The sequence below is a fragment of the Primulina huaijiensis genome, chromosome 8, assembly GCF_012295235.1.
Source record: "Primulina huaijiensis isolate GDHJ02 chromosome 8, ASM1229523v2, whole genome shotgun sequence".
Classification (NCBI taxonomy): domain Eukaryota; kingdom Viridiplantae; phylum Streptophyta; class Magnoliopsida; order Lamiales; family Gesneriaceae; genus Primulina; species Primulina huaijiensis.
The window spans coordinates 2137081-2157897 of NC_133313.1; the positions used below are offsets into that span (position 1 = coordinate 2137081).

General features: G+C 39.2%; 2 protein-coding genes and 1 pseudogene across 2 annotated transcripts; all 3 read left to right on the forward strand.

Moving 5' to 3' along the window:
- The first annotated feature begins 6121 nt into the window (after window positions 1–6121).
- Window positions 6122–7016, forward strand: LOC140982923 (uncharacterized). Its single transcript, XM_073449710.1, has 2 exons — window positions 6122–6586; window positions 6765–7016. The coding sequence occupies exons 1-2, from the start codon at window positions 6122–6124 to the stop codon at window positions 7014–7016; spliced, it is 717 nt and encodes a 238-aa protein (XP_073305811.1).
- Window positions 7017–11939: 4923 nt separating this feature from the next.
- LOC140983440 (putative glycerol-3-phosphate transporter 1) lies at window positions 11940–15259 on the forward strand (annotated as a pseudogene).
- A 1401-nt stretch (window positions 15260–16660) lies between these two features.
- On the forward strand, window positions 16661–20603 carry LOC140982385 (uncharacterized). Its single transcript, XM_073448864.1, has 4 exons — window positions 16661–16971; window positions 17741–17876; window positions 18661–18713; window positions 20302–20603. The coding sequence occupies exons 1-4, from the start codon at window positions 16858–16860 to the stop codon at window positions 20413–20415; spliced, it is 417 nt and encodes a 138-aa protein (XP_073304965.1). The 5' UTR covers window positions 16661–16857; the 3' UTR covers window positions 20416–20603.
- Window positions 20604–20817: the final 214 nt, after the last annotated feature.

A 20817-nucleotide genomic window follows, 5' to 3' on the forward strand; every position in this document is an offset into this window, starting at 1 on the left:
ATTGATACTCGCTGAAAATATAGGGTCCGATTCCAGCAATTGACACTAGTCCAGATGCAGGCTTCGAATTTGCCCTGAGCCTGAAATCACGAACAAGACCGTTAGAAAGAGGTCGGGAGGGTGATCCGGCGTAGCCCATTCGACGCTTAAGTCAGAGACTGAGGATCTAAGTGGAGAGCAGCTAATGGTGGTGCTGAAATATAATATAGTGAATATCGAATTAAACACTCAAACCTTGTATTTATAGGAGAATACATGGGCCCGTGACGGGCCTTCCACCTTGGCTGGGATGTGCCAGAGGTCCCAAATCTGGTTTGGCCCTAACCTTAGCGGTCCAATCCATGAGGTATCACCAGTCTTCCTCTCCCGAGTCGAACTGAATCGTAGGTTCGAAGTTTGATCAATTGCGTTGTCTTCGGTTTACAACATGTGCGCTGTGCATTTTTCCCCTACTGCTTATTAGTCACCAAAAATTTGGAAACAAATCAAAACGCAATACTGTTATGAAGGGAAAGATTTGGTCTGGGCTTCCTCTATAAATAGAGGTCCCCTCCTCACTTCATTCTCACTTATCCTACACAGAATTTTCTCCCTCCTACATTCATAAGCTCTCTCTTGCATAGCCGCCGCACGCCCTCGCTCACCCCACGTGTTCGTCTTCTCACCTTCGGCCATTCACACGCGTGCCCGAGCCCTAGCGTACAGTCACCTGCGCGCCCTGCGCTCTCATCACCATGCCCACAGCAGCCGCACGCCCTCGTCCAGCCGCTTTCTTCTCCGCTCGCCTCGCCTCACCACAACACGCCCTCTCTACGCCCTCGCCCTCGTCCACATTGCCCTCACGCCCGGCCGCCCTTCTCACCGAAAGCCTCGCTTATTGCCTCCTCACCCACGGTGCAGCCTCGCCTAGGGCGCAGCCTCGCCTCTCTCGACACTCGCCGCGCACGCCCAGCACGCAGTCTCGCTCACCGCGTCGCCCCGCCTAGAGCGCAGCCTCGCCTCACTTGCCACTCGTCGCGCACGCCCAGCGCGCAGCCTCGACGAGCGCGCCGCCAGCACTCTCGCCCTTCGATTGCTCGTTGCACGCTCGCCCTGCCATATTCGCCCCAACACGCCCCAGCGCCTAGCACACTCTCGCCCGCCCGCCCTCGCCCCACACTCCCCTCGCACTCGCAACCAGTACTCTCGCCCTTCAAGTGCTCGCCGCACGCTCACTTTGTCATCCTCACCCAACACGCCCCAGCGCCTAGCACACTCTCGCCCAGCCGCCCTGCACGCCCGCTCTCGCCCCGCACTCCCCTTAGCCTTATTCTTCAGGTGTGTTCTCACACTTCCTCCGGGTTAGCTTGCTCCTCTATTTGTTTGATTATCCTTAACATTTATGCTTTCTTCTAATTCCGAGTTTAGTTCTTCGAGTGATTCCGAGAGATCTAGCGAGTCTAGCGAGAGTAGGACTTGCTTAGAAAATCCTGAATTTACCCTTGATTCCCCGAGGAGGAAGTCATCACCCATAGCCGTCCTGGTAAGGAAATTCGTCATGTGACCCAACAGATGAATATCTCTAATGCTGATAACCTCTGGTACGGCCACCTATCGTCCCACATCCCTCTTACTAGCGGGTCAAAACTTAGGGCTTTGTGTCATATTCTTTCCTTTCACCAAATCATCATTCATACCCCCCCTGAGGACCGACCCTATCTAGCTCCCAAGGGTTGCTATACTTTCTTTCAGCACCATTTCGATGCAGGTCTTTGTTTTCCTCTATGCGACTTCCTCCAGGAGTTGAGCAATTATTATCAGGCGCATTTTGGTCTGCTCACTCCCAATGCTTTCCGCTCGATATGCTGTTTCATTATGTTATTTCGGGCATTGGACCTTCTCTTAAATTGTACTATTTTTTCCTACTTCTTGGTCTTAGCCAAGTCGAAATAAGGACCTTTCTACGTGACCTCTCGGTCTAGCCATAAGCTTTTTGACGGGGCCCCAGTCACGTGAAGGACTGGAGAGAATACTTCTTCTTTATTCAGCCCCCAAAGAGTTGACTTGTTCCACGGATTGATATCCTACTTTCACCAAGCCTAAGCTTTCTAAGGGTTACAAGAAAGATAAGACTGCTGCATGTCTGGCGGGCTAAATTAGACCATCTCAGTGAACTCAAGAAAGCTGCGTCTGCGTGGGAGGGGAGCTGAAATAATAGCTTCTGAGCTATGTGAGTAGGGCCTCGGCCCACGATAACTGACTCCGAGGTATACAAAGGATGTATCGTCGGCTCAGAAGGATGTTCATCATCTGATCCAGACATCTCTAGGGAAGAGGCTGATGTGACTAAGATCTCGGAGATTTTGCGCTTCCCTTTCTGTTGGACTGATGGACTGAGATCAATAGACGTCCTCTCTCTGCCAGAATGAGGAGGGGACTCAGCCTGAGGAGACGGGGAGGAGGTTCGTTTCTGGGTGGAGAAGGAAGAGCTTGCCTTCTTCTTCGCAGTGGTGGGTGAGCCAGTAGGTTTCTTCTCAGTTGTAGAACAATTTTCCTTCATTCCTGTCTTGGTTGCTGCAACCACTGACTTCTTTGGTGCTGAGGATGAACCCCCAGCATTTTTCTTCGCAGCCTCACGGAGCAATACAACATTAATGACTCTAGTACCTGCGAACAAAAACAATGAACCAGATGAGAATGTTATCAAAGGACATAATAAGTGAAAACGAAACAAGAAGTGTGAAAAAATGAGAATATCTACCATCATTCTCGTTCAGCTTAATTTTTGCTGGACTTAACCCGTCATGGCACAGGAGATCTTCAGATAAGAGTTGAGGAATACTAAAGCATCTATCTCCTTGTACGCTCATTATGTGCAGATAGGTCTTATCTTTCTTGTAAACCTTGGAAAGCTTAGGCTTGGTGAAAGTATGATACCAATCCGTGGAACAAGTCAACTCTTTGGTGGGCTGAATAAAGAAGAAGTATTTTTTCCAGTCCTTCACATGATTGGGGGCCCCGTCAAAAAGCTTATGGCTAGACCGAGAGGTCACGTAGAAAGGTCTTTCTTTCGACTTGCTAAGACCAGGAAGTAGGAAAAAGTAGTGCAATTCAAGGAAAAGTCTAAGGCCCGAAATAACACAATGAAAAAGCATATCGAGTGCAAAGCATTGGGAGTGAGTAGACTTAGATGCGCCTGATAATAATTGTTCAACTCCGGGAGGAAGTCACATATGGGAAAGCGAAGACCTGCATCGAAATGGTGTTGAAAGAAAGTATAGCAACCCTTGGGAGTTAGATAGAGTCGGTCCTCGGGGGTAGGAATGATGATTTGGTGAGAGGAAAGAATATGCCACAAAGCCCTAAGTTTTGACTCGCTAGTAAGGGGTATGTGGGACGATAGGTGGCCGTACCAGAGGTTATCAGCATTAGAGATATTCATCTGTTGTGTAACATGACGAATTTCCTTACCAGGACGACTATGGGCGATGACTTCCTCCTCGGGGGAATCAAGGGTAAATTCCGGATCTTCTAAGGAAGTCATGCTCTCGCTAGACTCGCTAGATCTCTCGAAATCACTCGAAGAACTAAACTCGGAATTAGAAGAAGACATAAATGTTAAGGATAATCAAACAAATAGAGGAGCAAGCTAACCCGGAGGAAGTGTGAGAAAACACCTGAAGAATAAGGCTAAGGGAAGTGCGAGGCGAGGGCGGGCGTGCAGGGCGGGGGCTGTGCAGGCGGTTGGGCGAGAGTGTGCTAGGCGCTGGGGTGTGTTGGGGCGAGGATGGCAGGGCGAGCGTGCGGCGAGCACTCGAAGGGCGAGAGTGCTGGCGACGCGCTGGGCGTGCGCGGCGAGTGACGAGAGAGGCAAGGCTGCGCGCTGGGCATGTGCGGCGAGTGTCGAGAGAGCCGAGGCTGCGCGCTGGGTAAGGAGGCAATAGGCGAGGCGTGCAGTGAGGAGGGCGGCTGGGCGTGAGGGCAGTGTGGACGAAGGTGAGGGAGCAGGGCGTGGAGAGGGCGTGATGTGGTGAGGCGAGGCGCGCGGAGAGGATGGCGGCTGGACGAGGGCGTGCGGCTGCTGTGGGCGTGGGGATGAGAGCGCAGGGCGCACAAGTGACTGTAGGCTAGGGCTCGGGCACGCGTGTGAATGGCCGAGGGTGAGATGACGAACACGTGGGGTGAGCGAGGGCGTGCGGCGGCTATGCAAGGGAGAGCTGATGAATGTAGGAGGGAGAAAATTCTGTGTAGGATAAGTGAGAATGAAGTGAGTAGGGACTTCTATTTATAGAGGAAGCCCATACCAAATCTTTCCCTTCAGAACAGTATTGCGATTTGATTTGTTTCCAAATCTTTGGTGACTAAGGAGCAATAGGAGAAAAATGCACAGCTTACATGTTGTAAACCAAAGACAACGCAATTAATCGAACTTCGATTCTACGATTCAGTTCGACTCGGGAGAGAGAGACTGGTGATACCCCATGGATGGGCCCGCTAAGGTTAGGCCCAAACTAGATTTGGGAACCCTGGCCCATCCCTAGCCAAGATGTGAGGCTCGTCACGGGCCCATGTATTCTCCTATAAATACCAGGTTTGAGTGTTTAATTTGGGATTCCTCCCTACGTAGCCCTTCCGACGCTAAAGTCAGAGACTGAGGATCTAAGTGGAGAGTAGCTAAGGGTAATGCTGAAAAATAAAATAGTGAATCTCGAATTAAACACTCAAACCTGGTATTTATAGGAGAATACCTCGGCTCGTGACGGGCCTTCCACCTTGGCTGGGGATGGGCCAGGGGTCCCAAATCTTGTTTGGGCCTAACCTTAGCGAGCCCAACCATGGGGTATCAGTGATCATGCAAAAAAATGGTCTCGAACCAACAATACAATGAAGAAATATATATTTTACTCACTTGTTTGGATAGTGTTCATTGTGATCTTGGGGTTAAAAAAAATCCATAGAATTATGAACATACAAGTGAGAAACAATCTTACTCATTTTACAATTTGCTTTGTTCTATACAATGTAAAATGATGAAGATAATTAGGATTTAGAAGATGCAATAATAAATAAATATTATAAAAAAACTTTTGGAACAATCTCTTTCGTTGTTTTTTTTTTGCCTTCTAGTTATTTTTATGTATATTATTTATTGTTCTATGTAGGAACCCGGTTCTAGCTCTCATTACAATCAAAACAACATTTCCAGACGTCAACAAATTATAATGCACCAACGTCAAAGAAGACATGACATGATAGAAGAACAACGTCAATCTTACCTCGCTCGACGTAGAACAAATTACCACAGAAGAAGAATGGAGTTGTCTTCCTATAACGCTACTCCAAACAAAATCGTATGACATGTAATTCAAAATATAACTACACATTGAAATATGATTTTCATATTAATGTTGTTGAAGTATGTGGTGAAATCAAATGTGTCAAGTACATATACAAGTACATCCATAAAGGTCCTGATCGGGTCGCGCTAGAGTTACGAAAAGGGAAAAATTGTGATGAAATCCAACAGTTCAGATGGAAGATGGATGTGTGAACCTGAAGTATTGTGGCAAATTTTCTCATTTGAGTTCAGTAGGATGTATCTTTCAGTCACTAGGTTTCAACTATGCACACCAAACCAACATTTGATTTTTTTTTACTCTCAACATGTAAGTGATCTACTTGTAGATGATGACAACTCGAAGACCATGCTTACAGAATTTTCCAAAATAAATTGTGATCCTGACTTGATTAGAAAGTATTTGTATTGAGAATTTCCACCGTATTACACGTTGATAAAATCTAAAAAAAAAAAGATTCGTCGAAGAAGTAGCAATATAGTGGTTGGTGCGTCACCATCTGAAGGTGAGATGCTTTATCTTCATATATTTCTAAATCATGTTAGGGGGCTAACATCTTTTGAAAATCTAATGATTGTGAATAGGGTTACATATTCAACATTGAAGAAGGCTACGCAAATGAGGGGACTTCTCCAACATGATGATTATGTTCAACAATGTTTGCAAGAAACATGCTATGTTAGAATGTCATCTTCATTGAGAAGGTTATTTGTATCCATATTGGTGTTCTGTCAACCAATAGAAATTCGAGAACTCTGGGATGAGTTCCATACTTACAGAGTTACATGTGTGAAGATTATGGTAGAGCAATTTCATCAAGTAACTTATTCACCAATAAGTTATTGCTAAAGATACGAAGGTTGCTGCATCAGTACAAAAAGAAACTAGATGATTTCGATTTGCCATCAATAAATGTTGAGTATTTAGAGAACACACCGCTACCAAGAACACTTGAGGATGAACTTTCTATTCAGATTTCTGATGATGATTTGAGATCTATTGAATGTTTGGATGCTCAACGGCGGATAGCGTTTGACACTATCATAGAAACTATTGTGCATAACCAATTAAAACTTTTCTTCTTTGATGGTTCTGGTGGTACTGGTAAGACATCTATTCAGATTTCTGATGATGATTTGAGATCTATTGAATGTTTGGATGCTCAACGGCGGATAGCGTTTGACACTATCATAGAAACTATTGTGCATAACCAATTAAAACTTTCTTCTTTGATGGTTCTGGTGGTACTGGTAAGACTTTTTTGTATCGCTCAATGTTGGCATAATTAAGAAAAATCGGTGAAATTATAATTGCGGTTAAACATTTGGAAGAGCTGCGGCATTCTTGCCAGTGAAAGAATTGCACATTCAAGCTTTCAAATTCCACTTAGATCAACCACATCAACACTTTGCAAAATAAAAAAAATAGACAGAACTTGCAGATCTAATAAGGCGTGCATCAACTATAGTTTGGGACGAGGCTCCAATGGAAAATCGTTATGCTTTTGAATCTATCAGTAAGAGTTTCCAAGATGTTATGGAAAACCAATTGGTATTTGGAGGGAAGACAATGGTTTTTGTTGGTGATTTTCGACAAGTGTTACTAGTTGTTAAACGAGGGTCTAAGGCAGGACAAATAGCCACAAGAATTTCAAGGTTAACATTTTGGTATTGTGTATGAAATCGAACAGAGAGAGATGGAGGGATCGGTGGAAACATGCACCGTAATTCTTATTCTCAAAGTGATTAGGTTACAATGTTTAAATAAAGAAACAAAACGATAAGATAAACCAATCCTAGGAATTTAAAATATAAAATACACAGATAACATAATCAAAGATCCTATGAACTAATAAAAGATAAGATGAGATATGTTGGTTAAGATGAGATATTTTGTTCAACACTCCCCCTCAAGGTGGGTCATATAGATTTATCATTCCCAGCTTGGAAGATAATTCAGCAAATGTGGGACGGAACATAGCCTTTGTCAGTATGTCAGCTAGTTGAAGTTGAGAAGGAACGTAGGTGACAGTAATAATCTCATCTTCAATTTTTTCGCTAATGAAGTGACGGTCTACCTCAACATGTTTCGTCCTATCATGGTGTACCGGATTCTTGGATATGCTGATGGCTGCTTGCTTGTCACATAACACTTCAACTGGGGAATTTTCTTCCACTTTTAACTCTGTTAACAATCTTCTGAGCCACATCCCCTCACATATCCCATGGGCCAATGCCCGAAATTCAGCTTCAGCACTACTGCGGGCAACGACAGGTTGTTTCTTACTTCTCCACGTTACAAGGTTTCCCCATACAAATGTACAATATCCTGACGTCGAACGTCGGTCTGTAATGGATCCAGCCCAATCAGCATCGCTGTATACCCTAGTTCTTCGGTCGGTAGTCTTGCTAAATAGGATTCCTTTACCAGCGGACCCTTTGAGGTACCTCAATACTCGATATGCAGCAGCCATATGTTCCTCGGTTGGTTTGTTCATGAATTGACTGATAACACTAACCACAAATCCAATATCTGGTCGTGTATGTGCCAGATATATTAATTTTCCCACTAGTCTTTGATATCTTCCTTTGTCTATTAAGAGATCGTCCCCTTTGTCACCAAGTTTGACATTTGGATCCATCAGAGTGTCTGTAGGCTTACACCCTAACATTCCTGATTCTTTCAGAAGATCAGTAACATATTTGCGTTGAGAAATAAATATTCCATCAGAAGATCTGGCTACTTCCATCCCTAGAAAGTATTTGAGATGTCCGAGGTCTTTCATCTCAAATTCCCTACTGAGGAGGAGTTTCACACGATTGATTTCTTCTTTATGATTCCCTGTTAGTACAATGTCATCCACATAAACAATAAGAATTGAACTTTTACCTTCCCCAGAGTGTTTCACAAATAAGGTGTGATCGGTCTGACATTGAGAGTAACCATCGTTTTTTAACACTTTCATGAATCGATAAAACCAAGCTCTAGGAGATTGTTTGAGTCCATACAGGGACTTCCGCAACCTGCACACCTTGTTAACTGGTATGTGAGAATCAAAGCCAGGAGGTATTTTCATGAAGACTTCTTCCTCAAGATCACCATTAAGAAATGCATTTTTGACATCAAGTTGGTACAATGGCCAGTCAAGGTTAACAGCGAGTGATAGGAGGACTCGGACAGTGTTAAGTCTAGCAACAGGAGCAAATGTTTCTTGGTAGTCGATGCCGTATGACTGAGTATATCCCTTGGCTACAAGTCGAGCTTTTAATCGTTCTATACTCCCATCAGATTTATGTTTGACTGTGAAAATCCACTTGCACCCAACCGGTTTTTTTCCTGATGGAAGATCAGTGATGTCCCATGTGTTGTTCTTTTCTAATGCCTTTATTTCATCAAAGACAGCAATTTTCCATTTTGGATCATTTAAGGCATCTTCTATAGTGGAGGGAATCTGAACCTGATCTAGATTGGAAAGAAAGGCACAATATGCAGGTGAAAAACGCTTAAATGAGACGAAGTTGCCTATAGGATGTTGTGTGCATGATCGAGTTCCTTTTCGTAGTGCAATAGGCCTTTCATCAAAATTATCAACAAGCTCACTGTTGTTCATCACATGAGTATCAGTAAGGGTTAATTCTTGTGAGTGTGTACCTGGATTTATCATTGGGGAGATGTCATCAGCAGCCTGAATTTGTGCGGGCATTTGTATAGTCTCTTGATGATGCTTTCTACGAGAATATGTGTGAATTGGCTCATGGAGGTTAAGTTTTCTATGATCCGGAGGTGAGTCTATTGGTTGATCCGGAGGTGAGTCTATTGGTGTAGTAATAGATGTGAGATGCTCTATATGAGGGATGGATGGGAATGTGGGTTCCCAACTGCTTTGTTCATTGATGGTTGACTCCCCCTGAAAGGAAGAGCCGGGGTAGAATGGCTGAGATTCAAAGAACGTGACATCCATAGAAGTGTAGTATTGTTTCGTGGCGGGTGAATAGCATTTGTACCCTTTCTGGCGTGGAGAATAGCCAAGAAAGATGCATTTGATAGCACGAGGTTCAAGTTTATTACGGTGATGTGAGTGTATGTGGACAAAGGACGAACAACCAAACACTTTAAGAGGAATATCATGGATTAAATGAGGAGAAGGATAAGTTTCTAGGAGGGTCTGGATGGGAGTTTTAAATTGCAGTATCCTTGAGGGCATTCTATTTATGAGATAAGTGGCAGTTAATATCGCATCACCCCAATGGTAATTAGGAACATTTGAGGTAAAGAGTAATGCACGAGCAACCTCAAGAAGATGGCGATTTTTTCGCTCAGAGACTCCGTTTTGTTGAGGGGTATACACACACGAGCTTTGGTGAATAATCCCATGTGATTGCAGATAACTCCCCAGCACAGAGTTGAAATAATCACGGGCCCTATCAGTGCGTAGCACACGAATATGAGACGAAAATTGGGTTTTGATCATTGAATGGAAATGTTTAAAGATCTGAGTACTTTCGGATTTATTTTTCATGAGGAAGACCCACGATAGTCGTGTGTGATCATCAATAAATAAGATAAACCAACGAGTCCCGTTAAGGTTGGGGTTGTTGGATGGCCCCCAAATATCACTATGGATAAGAGAGAATGGCGAAGATGGTTTATAACAATTGGGTCTAAAAGTTGTGCGAGTGTGTTTTGAAAACTGACATATATCACAATTAAATGGAATCGACATTTTATTACGAAATAAATCCGGAAACAATTTCTGAAGATACAATGGATTTGGATGACCTAAACGGTAGTGCCATAAAACAATATCCTTGATCTTATTAGAACTTAAAGCAGAAACAGAAACAGAGTGAGGTACTGATTGTGAGGCAGATGGTTGGTCCGAGGCCGCATCAGTCTTGAGAATGTACAATCCCCCAGAAAGTTCAGCACTGCCAATCGTCTTCCCCGATGCCACATCCTGGAACACACAAGAATTACCCAAAAACTTAGTCAGGCAGCCAAGCTCATGATTCAATTTACTAACAGACAGTAAATTACAAGCAAGATCGGGTACAAACAAAACTGAATGAAGACATATATCCTTAGTTAATTGAATGGAGCCACAACCAGTCACGGTGGATAGAGAACCATTGGCTATTCGTACTGTGTTAGGGGCGTTGCACTGCTGGAAATTATGAAAGTAGTTGAGGCACCCAGTCATATGGTCAGATGCGCCCGAGTCAATTATCCAACAGGATGACATATCATGCTGTGAAGATGTAAATGAGGCAATACCTGAATGGGCCATATTACCAGTGCTGCTGAGAGACGGAATGGGTGTGTTAGAAGGCTGTCCAAACAACTTCTGGAGAGCATCAAGTTGCTCCTTCGTGAAGGGTTGTTGCTCTGAAGTTGGAGGATCAACAGCAGCTGTGTTCGCACGTCGTTCTCTTGCTGGTTTCCAATCGGCAGGCTTCCCATGAATTTTCCAGCATGTATCCAGTGTATGTGTAGATTTTCGGCATTTTGGACACCATGGACGACTTTGCTTGGACTGGCCATTGCCGGGTGAATTTGGAATCATGCGCATACCACCAGTAGAGTCATCGCTTGGTGGAGGGAAGCGATGTTGGGCAGCCAGGGCAGATGCGTCCACAGAGGAAGGAAAATCTGCCGTTGTCAACATAATCTTCCGACGGCTCTCTTCATGCCGAACAACAGAAAAAACACCTCGAAGGCTTGGTAAAGGTTTAGTGCCCAGAATTCTCCCCCGTACGTCGTCGAGTGATGGGTTGAGGCCAGACAGAAATCTGAATATCCGCCGCTGCTCAACAACACCACGAAATCGGTCACCATCTGCTGGACACTCCCACTCATGTACTTCGAAGAGATCTAATTGCTGCCATAGACGAGTAAGAGTGTTGAAGAAATCAGTGACCGAAGACTCGCCTTGGCGGAGATCTTGCAACCGGCATTCAATAGCAAATAATTCGGAGGTATTATCTTTGCTGGAGTATGTATCTCTTGCAGCGTCCCAAATTTCCTTGGCACTGCTATAGAGGAGGAAATTCTCTCCTATCTCGGTTGTCATGGAATTTATTAACCATGACATAACCATGCAATTCTCTGAATTCCACGTCCGAGATTTCGGATCCTCAGAGGCTGGACATAGTGCTTCACCGGACAGGAAACCATCTTTCCCACGGCCACAGATAAAGAGTCTGACAGATTGAGACCACTGTAAATAGTTCTTGCCATTCAATCGATGACAAGTGATTGGTACCGACGGAAAATCAATTGCCGAGGGATTGGATTCTGGTGGCAGGGATATTTTTGGAGTTGCCATGCCGTGTTTGGTCATCTATAATCCGATGGCTCTGATACCATGAAATCGAACAGAGAGAGATGGAGGGATCGGTGGAAACATGCACCGTAATTCTTATTCTCAAAGTGATTAGGTTACAATGTTTAAATAAAGAAACAAAACGATAAGATAAACCAATCCTAGGAATTTAAAATATAAAATACAAAGATAACATAATCAAAGATCCTATGAACTAATAAAAGATAAGATAAGATATGTTGGTTAAGATGAGATATTTTGTTCAACAAAAGATAATAAACATTGAAATCACTACAATGTTTTATAGATGCCATCTCATTATAATGACAATCCGTGTGCAAAGTTGAGCTATTAGTTATGCACACCTATTTTCTTATAATTTATTGACGTTGTGATTTTTCATGTTTTATCGAGACAATTTATAGGTAATTGATGGAGTATGCTGATGAAAATAATAATTTTTCTGGAATCATTCCTGCATATGGTGCTATCTTCAGGCAAGTGTTGCGAAAAAGAAATAGTGATACTAATTTTCATCCTGCAATCATTCGTGGATAAGTTTTGAAAGTACATCAAATCTTAAACGACTTTTTCATGTTTGAGTACGGAAGTACTCTGACCTTGGTAAATATGTCATTCATCCAGTACATGGTTAATACAATAAAGTTTGTGTATCAACTAATATTTGGCGTGTCTTATTGTTGACTCTGACATAAATATCTTGCATATGATAAAGGTTAAGGTATCCAAGAAGTCATAATTGTTGCAAAAATATGTTTAATCCACATCTGATACTATTGGAGCTAATTGACTTAGAGGTTGGTATTCAATATTCATTTGTATTCATTTCATAAAATGAAATGTCAAATTCCTTTCTTCTTATTCTAGAGTTGGACAAAAAATGTTATTTCGACATTCATGCAATTATTTAACACCCTCAGCCCGCCAGCCGCTAGTAATAATAATATCAGCCTTGGGATTTAAAACTGCCGACCACTTTTATAAAAGCCTCGTTGATCAATTCGTGATTCAACCTCTCACCGGGAAATGGGCCATTTACTTCCTTCCTCAGGAACTGAAGAAAAAATGGGGTAGAAACAGAACCGTTTCAGAGTTAGTCGAATGATAACACATAAGTTGTGAATAAAAAAGGAAAGGCTGTTTAAGTTTCAATAATCCCATGTTAGCTTTTCGGTTTTGTATTTGTAATCTATGCTTTTACCTCTGAACTGTTCTTGAATTTCTCAAATTTGTTGTCTTCTTTTTTTGCCTTTTTTATGCTATAAAAGTGCCGTATATTTACTTTTGCTTTTGTTTTAAAATTTAAGGTTGAATTTGTGTACTAGGATGTTGGAAAATTTGTGGGTTAATTGTTGTTCTTGCGATTTCGTTGTTTTGTTCTGCTGCTGTATGAAACGTGTATGAAGATTTGATTGTTTTAGGGTGATGAAGAAGTTAAATATTCTTATTTTTTTTTCTCGAGAGACTTTATTATGGCCAAACAGGACATTTTTTCGTTTAGCTTACGAATATGGTATTTCTTTTATTCTTATGGTGGATTGGACTTGAAATTTTGAAGTTTGTTCAGAAATGGATGCCACGACAGATTTTGAGTTGGACGGTTTAGCGAACAATTTTCTAGGATGGAGTTTCCATTTAACGGAGTTTGTTTGGCTGGTAGCTTGAATTGAATTTTTTTTTAATTTTATTTTTTGTGTTAAAATCTTGACCAGTTCTTGAGGTTTATATGACTCAGTTACAGTAATTGAACTCCTGTCTCAGGTTTTCAGTTTGCTGTCTTATAGAACGGGAATTTCTTTCGAGTCATTGATGGGTTCAAGTAGCGAACTCGTCCCGGAAATAAATGGCAGCAAGCCTCCGGGAATCCGTTTTATAGAGTACATAAAATGATCCGCCGTTTCTTACAAGACGCATCGATCCATTGTTCTAATAGTCACGTTTTTCGCCTACGTGATGACCTACCATGCTACTCAAAAAACCACAAGCATAGTGAAAAGTGTGCTTGATCCCCAATCGCCTAATATAGACATGAGATTTCATTTCCCATTTGGTAAAAGGTCTTATTCTCACAAGCTATTTGAGAGCGCAGGATGGTCTCCGTTCAATGGCGGAGATGGCAAGTCATTGCTCGATGTGCTTGATGTGGCATTCCTTTTCGTGTATGCTGTAGGAATGTACTTTTCTGGTCACATGGGCGATAGGATGGATCTTAGGATATTTCTAACCATAGGAATGGTCGGAACTGGTTTGTTTACTGCACTTTTTGGTGTTGGGTAATGGGCAAACATCCATATCTTTTACTTCTATTTGATTGTCCAAATGCTTGCTGGATTGTTTCAATCCACTGGATGGCCATCAGTTGTGGCAGTTGTAGGTAACTGGTTTGGAAAAAAGAAGAGGACTTGTTATGTTGGTAATATTACCGGTTTGTTGGTTGCTTCAATGCTTTTGAAACGTGAATGGGGTTGGTCTATGGTTGTTCCCAGACAAGGTATTGCTTTTGTTGGCGCTGTGCTGTTCCTTTTGTTGCCAGTTACTCCCGAATCTGTTGGAGCTGATTTAGATGACAATACACTGCTTTCCCCCAAGAAAACGGGGGATGAAGTCAAACCCCTGTTGAGGATGAAATCTGATGAGCGGAATGCCGTGGGATTCCTTGAAGCATGGAGGATTCCTGGGGTTGCCCCTTTTGCTCTTTGCCTTTTCTTTACTAAATTGGTAGTTTACACTTTCCTTTATTGGCTTCCGTTCTACATCAGCCACACGGGTGAGTTCTTATTTTTCGCGGTTTAATTTCAAATTATTTTGGCTTCTGGTTCTCTTCAATTCATTGCATATAATTCGTGATGCTGCAGCTATCGAGGGACGATACTTATCAAACGAAGAATCGGGAAACTTAGCTTGTCAACGTTATTCGACGTCGGAGGAGTGGTTGGTGGGATCCTGGCAGGCCACAATTCGGATAATTTGAATGCAAGAGTCATAACAGCAGCAAGTTTAATGTACTGTTGTATCCCGGCTCTCTACTGTTATCGAAGCTATGGGCACATATCCATGACCGTTAATGTCATACTCATGCTGATAACGGGAGTATTTGTCAATGGGCCTTACGCCCTTATAACAACTGCAGTTTCGACTGATTTTGGAACTCACAGCTCGTTGAAAGGCAATTCACGAGCAAAAGCCACGGTTACTGCCATCAGTGATGGAACGGGCTCGATTGGAGCCGCCATAGGGCCACTGCTGACAGGATATATTTCGGCCAAGAGCTGGACTGCTGTATTTACAATGCTTATGGGCGGCGCGGCCCTGGTAGACGATCTGCTTCTAACAAGACTCGTTGTAGCGGAGGTGAGTGTAAAGATACGAGAATTAAGGACCCGAGAACTTCCTACGTCGACTTCTCCTGTAACCGAAGTGTGATTGCCCCTATACCAACATGTAATTTTACAAATTATTTTAGTCAAAATACAAAAACTAAAGTCATAGATTTCTAACACGAGATCTAGCTTGACAGAAAAGGTTTTTGATTCCCTTATTTTTATTTATGAAATATTACATGATCTTGGACTACTGTATTCATTTGCGGGTCGCGTGTTATCCCTAGTAAAAGCCCTAGGATTTGGTTATAGATTATGATGTTTGTTTGTCGCATCATACTTACGATTTACGGTTATGGTTAATAATCTGTTTCTGTACTTGTTTGACCCGTAATTCTTTTTAAAATTTAACTCCAAACTTCGTTGTCAATCCCATAAACCGGAGACGCGACACCCGTGTTGCATTCAAATAAAATTCGGAACATGTCTCCTACCATAGAATTTCTCTATTGCAACATTGACCAAAAACGAAATAATTACACGAGACAACTTTGTTTCAGCATGATGAAATATCGCAAAGAAAATCAAACTTTATATATCCGTGAAAAATAAAAGGCAGCAACTACAGAAATGAAGACCCAAACTGATATTCTACCGGCCCCAAAATTTATTTCGCCCCAAATTTGCCTCCAAAAACGGATTGGCTAAACCATTTCATATCAAATGGTTAAGGATCAATTTTACTATTTCTATGCGACCCATTTTCGTGTTTTCGTGTTGTATTTGAAAGTGTACAAAACTCACGTCACGTATCAATTTTGTGAGACGAATCTTTGACCCAACTCAACTCATGAAAAAATATTATTTTTTATGTCAAAAATATTATTACTCATAATATTAATGAATGTAGTCATCAGCATCGAGATATAGAAATTCTTGAAATTAATGAATATTGATTTATGTCATATGGCCAATCTCCGTTTCATATTTCTTGGCCCCCTCATTCTATGGAAAAACTTATTAAATGACACAATTGATTTTCATTTCAATAGAACGACCAGCAGCATTAGTTCTTCCATCGTCCCAACAAATTGTCCTTGTTTAAAGCCTTTGATTGCAATCACTGTAGATTGGGTCCTCAAGAAACTGTAGGATAATGTGCGCATAGGACACCTGAATTTAATTTACTCAATCACCAGTCATGTCAAACACTCAACCCTATGTTTCTTTGCTACAGTTTCTTTTGTCTCTTCCAACACCTAATTTTTGCATGAACTTAAAACATTTATACAGCAAATTCGTACGTACATATGTGTGTTATATCAGCTTAAGGCCGTATATTAAATTTTTTAGGTTTGAGTCGAATTACCGAAGTTCATCACTTCAATGATAGTTTTTGTTATTTATTAACTTTTTGCATAAACTAGGGTTTTCCAATCAAGATTTGACCAAGATAAGTCTTGATTAATCTTAATTTAGATAAACTTCTTTCTTTAGGACGAATGTTGATATTGATTCGACACTCAAGTGAATCAAATTCCGTATTTGGCTAAATATTAAAGCTTTCTTTGGGTCCTCACAAAATTGGCTCCGAAGTGGTGCATGTCTCTCGAGTCTTGACGTTAAATATGATGAACCATCAAATGTGACTGAGGTAGCTGTGAAAGCATGATTTCCTTAAATAATTCTGATAAGACGTTACAGAATTACTCAACCCCGACCAAGGGAACGTGAGGTTTATTTAATGCGTTTGTATGCTCTCTTCTCTTATTTGGCTCTATAAATTTGTGGTTTGACTGTTATTAAAGACTACCCACATATCATATGCAAGTGAAGAATAAAATATATATTTTTAAATATGTTTGTCAAATCTTATCTTTTGATCATCTTCTTCGTGTGTTTCTTCTTGCATGCATGCAATGTTCGACATGAATTTGGGACCGCAACCCTCGATAAACCTCCTCTGAACAAGGTTTGGACAATTTAATTTCTTTTATATATATGGGTCAAGTTTCCTTGTATGATCTTTTGTTATTATATATACATCATTTTTTTTTATTTCGACCATAGATCGCGCGTTGTAATGCACATATAATAAGATAATGCACATATAATAAGATATTCGACTGCACTCTAATATCTTCACAAAAGTGAGATGATATTTACAAGATTAAGGTAATTTTTTCAACTGAAATTTGTGTAGAATTATCTGTAAAATACACACCATATATAATTTGCAAAGATTTGACAACCATGTGTTAATTGGAAAATTTACTCTTAATATGTCTTTTACAACTGATTATTATGATATATTTAATTCTGAAAATTGTTATTTCAATTTAGATGAAGATTTTTAAAATCCTGTAGATTAATGATTTAATGTAAAACTACAAAACAAGATCAATATTTAGTATATGTTCTATCTGTTTACTCTCGTCGATTTGTATTAATACGAGTTAAATATGATAAAGGAGTTTTTTCTTTTTTCTTTTTTGGCGATGCATCCTTGTTTTGATGGTATCTTCTCATAGATTTCGCCGGAGAGATGACTTAGTTCGTGAGGGCGAATCTATTAAACTTTGACTAGAATATGATTTAAACTAGAGATGTGACAAAACTCGAACTTTCTAAAAAAAAAACTCCGTAAAAATGCGGAATTTTTTGTTCAAAAGAGACTATTTTCGCCTATGCGTGAGATGGTGTCATGAATAATGCTTAGGGGTTTATTCATTTACATGCAGATAAAAGAGAGAGTCGAAATCAGCATGAGTTATAGCCCAAATGTGAAGGATGCAAGTGTTAACAGTATCCCTAACAATTCACTGCCAAAAGAAGCAGAAACTCCTAATCATTCCATGCAAAAGACAGGCTCCCAAGGTCTAAGTTTACGTTCAATCATCATATAAATAAATTTAAGCAAATCTCTAAAAACATAAATATATATATATATATATATATGGTAAGCACTCACCATGAACACCTATATGAGCATCGGGACGCACACCTGTTGGATGTACAAGACGCCAACTCAACTGACCCGTGCTCATGATAGGTGCTAATCGTATCAAAACTCACATACATAGAAGATTCTTAATTATTTAAACTCTAACGTGACTTGTAGTATCACAAGGTTCAAAACCACTATTTTAATAAAGATTTATTGATTAATATTTTATAAAATATAAAACATACAAATAAAAGTTAATAGGTATTACTCATGAAATTGTTAATTTTTTTTTAAATTTTTAGTCATGTTTTATATCAAGCGATGTTTAATAAATATTTAATGTCATCAATTTATTCATTTTTTTTAAAATAAATCTTACTCATTGTTTCATGGCAATGTGTAGACTTGTGACTTAATAAATATTCAAACTAACTTTTTTTGTCCCATAGCTTCTTAAATTTCTCTTTTATGACATGACAACAAATTATCAAGAAAATTCACTTCAATATCTTATAAAAGAAAATATACTAACAATATCATTATTTTTTAAAAAAGTATTAGGAATCAAATTTTTAATCCAAATTTTCGTCAGATTATTTATAAAAATAATTAATTCAGATAAAATAAAAATTAAAGTTAATTTTATATGATATATTCAATTAAAAATTAAGAAAAAACAAATTAAATCCCTCTGAGAAATCTTTTGGTGTGCAGGAAATAAAGATTTCAGTGGTTCTCTTCACAAAGACTTGCCAACCGAACCAGAGGTAATATTTAATTGCTTGTTTCTTAAAATAAATAGAAAATAATTTAAATAGAAATACAACCATGATAATTAAATTGCAAAAAAAATATTGTTTTAGGTTGTTAAATATTTTCCATAATTGGACTATAAAAAATGGGGTGTAATAAAGTTAAGGCATCAGTCATCAGAAGTGGTCGTTGCCTACCTGTATAAGCCGAATTGAAATGTATTACGGAGAACAAAAATATAATAATACATTCGAACATAGTTATAAAAAAACATGAACTAAAACCAAAACTGTCTCTCAGAGAATGAACTCAAACCACTTTTAGATTTGGGTTCCGAAATCGAAATCGAAATCGAGAACTTACGGTTCGATCTAGTTCCTTAAAATAAGAAATCAAAACTAGAATTGTGCTTAGGATCAAACACTTGTTGTATGAAAAGTTATAACAAATGATGACAGATGTAACTCCAATATTTTGGCTGACGTCTGGATAAGGCCAATTATTACTGCCTGATAGACAATTTAATCTTGTATTTTAAAATTTCATAATATAAATAAACAACTTATATAAAAAATCTCTTTAAGATAAAAAATAATAAAAAGCATCATCTTTTTTTTTTCTCAAAATTGTCCTTATATATGATGTAATTATTATACTTTTGTTTTTTCTTTTCGTTTTTTTTTTATTTTAATATTTCAAATTGTACCACTTGTAATTTTTAAAATTAAGATAAGACCCTCGTAAAAATATAATCAATTCAAATGACAGTATGTTCCTTCATTAATTTTTACAACTATGTATTATTTTTATTTAAATATAAATCAAATTAATTAAAAAAATATTGTACACGCATGCACTGTTTGCGCTGGTGCACAAGTATCATATAATTCATGTACTTAATTCGTAAAAATGAAAATTAGCCACCATTTTTTATTTTTTAAATAAACAATAAATATTATCAATATTTTGTAAAAATGGTCGAATAATTAACTTTAATTAGTCTGATTATCTAACGAGTTGTACCACTATTTTTTCTTAATAGTTAAAATTTAAAAAGGTAAATTTAGTTCATATTGGTTCTAACTTCTATGTTAAATATTTTACTTTTGGTTTTGTTCATTTATGTTATCAAATTTTATTTTTATTCCATTCTTTTTGTATTTTTTCGATTTTTTTCTATGTGACGTTGATGTTGCGCTGATGTGTGCAGTTGTACATTAGTGTTTTCACGGAAAACTGAATAAAGTTGCAAAAAAGGGACCAAAGTTTTAAAAACACACGATTATCATCCAATTTTAACAAACTATGGAACCAAAATTGTAAAAAATAAAAATACAAAATTTTCATTTGATATCTTTTACTTAAAATGGTGAATTTGGATCGCATATGATGGTAATACTCAAAATTTATGATATGGCAGTGCAAATTAAATTTTACAAAATTATTAGCCCTTCCGAGACTTGTAAAGTTATTCTTATAAAATTGAAATCTTTTTTAATAAACAACCTATTTAAAAATATATATATTTTTGTATAAATCTATAATAAATAAAAAAATACTCTAAATCACAATTTGGTTCTTGCTATTATGTTATTAATGTAGGGTTCAAGAAGTGCTGGAGAAAAGGTTTATCGTTCCTCAATTTTGAGTGAAGAAGATTTGCCAGTGACAGACTATCAGCCCCCCCATCGTAAATCTCCCATTCATAATAAATAAATTATTTCTTAATTTTATTGTAGTCCATATGTTATTCAAGACGACAATAATAATAATATAATAATAATGTTTATAGAAGCATATATGTATATATAGTTGGTACCGTCTGGTGTTTGAATGTATGGCTAATTTTAAAATCGGGTTGAATATATTTGGATATATTACCTGTTGAGCTAAAATTCAAATTATTATCGTGTCTCAACTTTTTTTTTTTTTTTTTTTTTTTTTATTGTGACCTTATTCAACTCCATGTAATCCACATGCATATACAAGAACCCGTCTTGCTTCTTTTGTAATAACATGGGTGACTCAATTTTGCTTGGGTCCAATTGATTTGAAATCAACCAATCGATCTACAACAACAATGGCTGAACGCAAATACTTGAACCCTTGGCGTCTCGA